Here is a 7,275-nt window from a genome sequence, read left to right as displayed (position 1 = left end):
TGCCTCCTTTCCCGTTCCAGCATTGCTTCCCAATAGATGGCCTCTAAAGCTTCTCAGTGCTGCATTCATGCTTGGATCCTAACTATTATTGCCAGCACAACTGAACCATGACAAAAAAAGACTGCACCCAATTAAAGCTCCGTCAGGCATTGGCACAAAGAGATTAAAAAAAACATATCTCCCCTGGGACCAAAATGAAGGAAAACAAGATGCATGCAAATTTATAAACTTTAAATTTACTTTGTCTTCCAGAGATATTATCAGCTAAATGTTGATGTTCTTTTGTAGTGCTCTATATCTTAACAGTTTCAGGCCTGGACCCTAGCTATGCATTTGATAGAAATGGGGATCACGCAGCATTAGATATTTTGTTGGTTCTTTGCACTTTCTCCTGCATCTTTTGAAAATCATTTTCTCTCCACATACTCAACATAACATTTTCTGTCAGTAATTTATGCAGTGGGGATTATTATGGTAATTGTTGTTAGTTTATACATGTGAAATGACTTGGATAAAATGGAAAATGGAAATGCCAGACTGCATATCTAAAAAGATGAGCTCCACTGATTTAGAAAAAGACATAGTTGCTATGAAGGTCAAGCAGCTGCAGATGTTGGTGTTCGTGACTATACACTGTCTCTACAAAGAGGGAGGTGTAGAACTTCTGTAGGTAATAAAAACAAACCACTGCAAGGCTTCACCATGCATGAAGCAAAATATACACTTCAACTGCTACCTGTTGCTTTTGCTTGAATTTGTATATTCAAACACTCTTAAATGTTATATGCATCTTAGAGCAATGTGAACATTTATTAGTAGGAGGTTGTGGAATTTTATATTGAGCGTAATTCAGGTGCTTGGCCTTTGTGTCAGTCACTTCGCTGAAAATGATTAATTTCTTCTCACTCTCGAAACACTGCAGGAAACCACCATTAATATGCTCATAATAACAGGAAATAATTGTAAATGCATTTGATTGTCAGTAACAGATGGTAGTAATCTGATGTTCATTGTAATGATATGTCAGGCAGAATTTTCAAGGCTCTTTACGTTCAGTAAGATGCTCTGCAACTATTGAGAAATGCACAGAGACACTGCATCATCCCAGCAGCCTTTCGAACATTTTTTTTTGAGGAGTCAGCACTTCAACAAGTTGTTTTTTTTTTTTAATAAAATGAAACATAATCAATGCATAGTGTATACTGTCAGTATCATCTTCAATTAAAAATCATTGTTGCTCTATTTCATATTGGTTTGACTTTTCAAATATTTAAACTTCATCAGTACTTCCAAGCACTTTGATGTCTTATTATGTTAAGTGCTTTACTCAGTTGATTGCCAAATATTAATGTAGCAGTTTTTCACATTTTCGATCAAAATCTATCAAGAAAGCCAATATTTGATAGTTGATGATATAGCAGATAGTGGCTGATACCTTACCCCATCTTTTTTACATGTGTGTACTGGGTAGGAGTTGCTGTTGATCTTAAACTAATCGTACATGTGCACAGTGACAATAAAATGCATTCTTTTCTATTTTTCTATTTTTCTTACGTTATCTTTTGTGTGGATACAGTTTGTTATTCTTGGACTGAATAAGTGAAATTCTTTTTTTAATAGATATCTGGATGGGTGTCTGCTCTTGCTCTACTGGGGGGCTTTTTAATAACACCACACTCTTATCAGGAACATATTGGGTTCTTTTACATTATTCTTAAAGTAGATGACATTTATCATCTAAGGCTGCTGTTTGAACTTTTAGTTTGAGGTAGTGTTTGTATGTTATGATGATCTCCATTTGTTCATATCCATTTGTTTCTGCTCTTCTTGTAATTGCAGAACTCATGGTCTACTACACTAGTGGTTACAGCATCCAGCAAAAAGCTGTAAATTACTGTGGTGGTTTTTGTTAATTCTGAAGTTATAGATGGGAGTTATATTACTTGGCCTATCACTTTTGGTTAATTTTTTTTATTCAGATGTGAACATCGGTGTCTTGTCTTTAATGGACCAGACAAAACTTTAATATTTACTTATGTTTAGGTTCATAAGTGTAGTTAAATATTATTTTCACACATGAATAAGAGCTTAGAGGAGCTGTAAGTGAGAACTCAAGTATTCAAATGAATTGGATCTGAGCACAGACAGGAGAGAATAAAGCAAGTAATTGTCAGGTCATTCACAATTAATGCAATTCATTTCAAATTAGTTTCATTTATATAGCGCCAAATCACATTAACAGTTACCTCAAGGTGCTTTATATTGTAATGTAGGCCCAACAGTAATACCACATGGTGGATGTCTGTTTTATCCAAGTGCATAAAAAAACGGAATATATCTAGTGCTGAGAACACATCTGACATGCAAAATCTATTGTTTGCTATATTTGATTAAGAGCAGCTTCAGAAGTTGTCATGCGTCAAAGACATTCATGTTAGTCATGCTTTAATAGAGGCATTACTGTTTTAGTCACGCACTGTCCTTTGGCTGCATTTTCTCTCCTCTTTGCATCTTGCTGCACCCTAACACAACATTCCCACAAGTCCTGCAAATAAACCAAGGATGGTTAACCAGATCCGGGCTACAGGCAGGAAGAAGACTGAACCCTTTCTATTCAGGCAGGGGAACAGCCAAGAAGCTTTAACCCTGCAGCAGAAAGTGAATTAAAGAAGTGTTTGTGTGTGAGAACCTATGTGTGTATATATATTTGTGTGTTTATACAATTGTATGTGTGTTAAAACTGGATAAAAAAAGGGAGCCACTGCTTGTGCTACATTAGAGATGTCAGATTTGAAGTGTAGGGGCTGATTGTCCCCCTTAAGTAAGCTGAAGGCACCAATATGACCTGGCTATTTAGTCCAGAAAACTGAAATCTCAAATTACCACATTTTTGCATCTATATTTTCCTTTCTTCTGCTCCTTTTATTTTCTCCTTTCCATTTCTCTTTGCAAATGTTATATGACTGTCTGACTTTCTCCGCAGGTGTCATTCTTCCTGTTCATCGTGTTTGTGGTTTACACCATGTTGCCGTTCTCCATGCGGGACGCCGTCATCGCCAGTGTTCTAACCTCTGCCTCTCACACCGTCGTGCTGAGCGTCTGCCTGTCCATCACAGCTGATCACGTCGAGCCAGTAGTGTGGCAGGTAAGGCAGTCAAATTTTAGCGCGAGTTAACAGTTGCGAGCACATGAATGCACATGTACCTGCGCAGAGATCATCAGCAGCCTCCTTAGATTGATATGTATACGGGGAAACCTGTTCAAAAGGTAAATCGCCCCTAACTAGCAACCACCTACATCTGAAGGTCACTAAATAAATACTCCGCAGTTCTTCATTTAAGGTAATTTATTATTACCATCTAGATCAAATAATAAAACAAAGTTGTTTTGTGACATTTAATTTGTTTCCTCATCAGGCTCAATATACAGGTTGTATTTATAGCAAACAAACAATTGTAACCTTTAAACAAAAACTAATTTAGGATATCAGCTGAGTGATAGAAATTCTAATGTATTTTTTTTATCCTTCATTAAAAGGTCACCTCTCTTTCTAGCACTACTGCTTCTTGTGTGCTAACTGTTCAGGCATATTCCATATGGTGATAAAGACAAAGCAAAAGCAATATCAGATAACTGTCTAGCTAATACTTTAATCAATTAGTGCCTAATTAAACCTGATTTCAGCAGTCAATAATTTTCAATACACTGGGGACTAATTTCTTCCAATCCATAAAGTAAACAGGATTAATTTAATAAGCATGTCACAAAAGCTCTTCCTCACTGACAACCTGAGACTTTGAAGAATTTCAGAGCCAGACACAACAAACATTTATAGCACACGAAAAATAAGTCTGATGATGATCATTAGTCCACCAACAAAAGCCTTTTGTTACATAAAAATGATTGAGCTGAATATCATTGAAACTTAAAAGATGTGGCGCTTGGGTTCAGCAAGAGCCCAAGAAAAATGTAATCTTTTTTTTTTAAACAGAAATAGCGCACTGGCCCTGGTGGAGAACATACTAACCGAGTACCTTTCTAGTTTTACCAGATGCTCACTTCAATGGCTTCCAACATGTACAGTCACTTCAGAAATTATTCAGACCATTTTCTGGATAAAATTAGCATTTCCCGTGTGTATAGTCAATAAACTTCAAGTGACATCAGATGAAATAGGACAGCACTTTGTAACACATCACTTGATTTTACCCTGACATCAAAAATTTTGGGACTGTTTTGTTCTATTTACTTTCTTCACTGGTTTGACAGCCTTCTACTCTCTTCCTTTAGACACAGTACAGAAGAATTACTCGTTTCATAATCAATTTTTTTTTTTCTAAAGCAATAAGAAGGACTATAGATTAAAAGGAAAGTCTGGTGAATAAACTCAATGTGTAATATTGTATGTGCTACTTATATTCATTCAGCGTGCCAGCGGGCAGCAGTTGGCTACTTTGATGTGAAAACTACAGCTAGCTAAACAGTGCTGGGATGTATTACGTGTTTCTTTTCTTTAAGTACTGTGTTATGTTGCTCAACAGCTTCCTGGAGTGGAGTAAGTCATTTGGTACGCTACTTGTTAGAGGACTGACATTGAAGTAGCTCCCTTTTTAGGCACTAAATGGCCATCTGAGGCTGGCATACAGCTGTCAGACATACCTAGACTTTGTACAAGAAAATGTAAACTGATTTTCTATTGCAAAAATATTTTTGCTAAAGCAACAGTATAGCGATATGGCATTCTAAATGGCATAGTCATGTCATATTTTAGCTTCTGTGAAGGGCTGATACAGAGGAATCACTCTGCTGTGTGAAAAGATCAATCCTAACCTGACTGTTATCATGGCATGAATCACAAGTTAGAACTCGTGGTTCATGGTGCTTTAAACGATGTTACAAAAGTTAATCATTTACAGATATTGACACTCTGCTCAAAAGCCTGTTGGTTAAATCAGTAAATGGGCAAGACGTTGTCTCCTTTCCTGAAAAGATGTGGGGAAAAGTAGTGTGACATGCCCATTTTTCTGCTTTCCTGTGCAGTTAAAAAAGAAGCTTGTCATCCATGGAGACTGTTTTCTTAGTTTGGCAAGTAGAAATATACTTAAGTCTGCCTACTTTGTTTTACACTATGATTCTCCATTTTAACAGTGTTTTAAAATTCAAATTTGAAATCAAGTTGTTTGCCAGGTCAAATTGTGCTATGTGAAAGGGTTTTTTAATTCTGGCATATTAAAATGTCAATTAACGTTGTGTTTTGTTGTTTAACGGCATGCTTTGTTTTTGCAAGAGGAAGGAACAAGACCTTTTCCCCTGAAATCATCATTGCATTTTGTATTTACTTGAGTTATATTTGTTAATATTAAAACATTTAATCAGGATGAGGGTAAATACTTTTTACTGTGCTGTGTGTCAGCTTATATTGTGGATCTTCCCTCTGTCTTCCTCAGGCAGTAGCCATGGTTTTGTCAATCTTTTGTGTTGGGACAGAGTGTGGCTTATGTCCTTTTTTTTTTTTTTTTAGATAAGAGCAGTGAGTCAGTGTGACAGGATGCTCTCAGGCTTATGTGTGAAAGAATAACTACTTGAGAGCAGCTATTAAAAACCTCTGCTGAGGTGACGTTGATGGATTTGTAGTACAACAACATCCCCTTTAGTCCAGTTTGGTTAAGATGTCCCAAATATATTTAACATATATTGCTAAGAAAGGATTTAATGGGTCAGAAGGAGCATTTGAGATATTGGGGTGCTGTAACTTAATAGTTAATAAAAGGAAATTGTGAATATACACTATCAAAAAATGCTTGACTAAAGCTGCTCAAAAATTGCTACTGTGGATAGCTAACTGAGCTCAGAGCTTTAGGATGAAATATTGTTTTCAAAATTTTAAGTAAGATCGTGTTTTGTTTTGTTTTGTTTTAGCTTTAGTGTGAAAATAGAAATGTTTGCGCCCCCCCCAAAAAAAAAAGCTGCTGTAATGTAATTGGGAAAACTGCTTGTGCTGTCGCTAGAATTGTTCTTCATAAACACCTTAATCAGCTGCTGGTACGATCAGCATCCCAGGTTCATCTCAGCAAACTGAAGAAAAAACAACATGGTAATTTACTTTATGAATGCAGATAATTAAGAACACTGAATGCATCTTTTCAGTGTTAATGACCAGGTATGCCCACCAGTGCGTCATATAGTTGAAACTGTTCAAACCTTTACTGTGTTTGTGTGTTGGTGCAGCATCGTGCTCAATATGTGTATTATGATTCTATATCCTTTAAGTAATACACACAAACACACACAAAAGCAAATAGAGATTCACATATAAACATGTGGGTTATTTATGTATAATCCGAATATACTGTATATATTATAATGTATATAAATATGCTATAAATATTTATGCACAGCTAAAGTAATTGGCTATGACTATATGTAGACTTGAAGGATATATGGGCAGAAATCTGTGCCATCAGAAACTGAATTTGAATAAGTTAAATTTGAATTGCTCAGATTGAATCTGAATTGTAACTTGAATAAATGCTTTGGACTGGAGTTTGAGACCCCTGTCATATGGAATATGACAGGTGTGGTTGAACTGCATGAAGACTCTGAAGCTTCTCTTCTCTTCTGGCAGGACAGGAATGTGGCCTTGTCCTTTGAGCCACTGTAAGGATGTACTTAGAGTAGAACTGGACTGTCACCGGCCTCAGGCTCTTCACCCTTTTCAAAGACAAAGCAGTCATTTAGATAAAATATTAGATATTGTTTACCTGTAAATGCACAAAGTAAATTTAGAAATGTAATTATTGTCATGAGTGAACAAGCACTGATAGTGTAATCTACAGCTGTGGCCAAACGTTTAGAGAATGAGAGGTGTTGTTTGTTTATTTACAAAGTTTGCTGTTTTAGTGATAGTTGTATATCACATTATATCACTTCAAACAGAGGTGATCCAGTAATGCTGCACTAATGAATTAGACTAACTATTCACTTTAGCTAAAGTTATTAAGTTAGCTAAAGAGTTGGGATGCTGTGTAAGGCATAAATAAAACTAAAATACAAAAGGTTTGGACACCGTTTTGCATGTTTCCCTACTGTAGGGGTCTCTGCAAGCATACAGAGGGGGTACTCTGAGAGAGTCCAAGATGACAACTTTGGAATTCTACTAGAAACAGTCGATCATATTTGTTTGTCAATTAGCATTTTTAGCTAACAGCTACAATAAGCATAAAAGTTACTGTACGGCTATCATTTGTTAACATGACGCTTGTTCTTATACATGTA

At 36.2% G+C, this 7,275-nt stretch overlaps 1 protein-coding gene across 4 annotated transcripts in view; it reads left to right on the top strand.

The window, feature by feature from the left end:
• Positions 1-7,275, top strand: part of adcy2a (adenylate cyclase 2a) — a 63,212-nt gene that overhangs the window by 25,441 nt on the left and 30,496 nt on the right. For all 4 annotated transcript variants that reach the window (XM_005744612.1, XM_013913720.1, XM_013913719.1 and 1 more), the window contains one exon: positions 2,984-3,145. In XM_005744612.1, the coding sequence (XP_005744669.1) occupies positions 2,984-3,145 (162 nt within the window). The remainder of the gene's footprint in view (positions 1-2,983; positions 3,146-7,275) is intronic.

Source organism: Pundamilia nyererei, unplaced genomic scaffold, assembly GCF_000239375.1.
Source record: "Pundamilia nyererei isolate P.nyererei 1_Seehausen unplaced genomic scaffold, PunNye1.0 scaffold00146, whole genome shotgun sequence".
In the NCBI taxonomy this organism is placed as follows: domain Eukaryota; kingdom Metazoa; phylum Chordata; class Actinopteri; order Cichliformes; family Cichlidae; genus Pundamilia; species Pundamilia nyererei.
The sequence above is the reverse complement of the archived record's forward strand: the minus strand, read 5'-3'. Positions and strand labels throughout refer to the sequence as shown.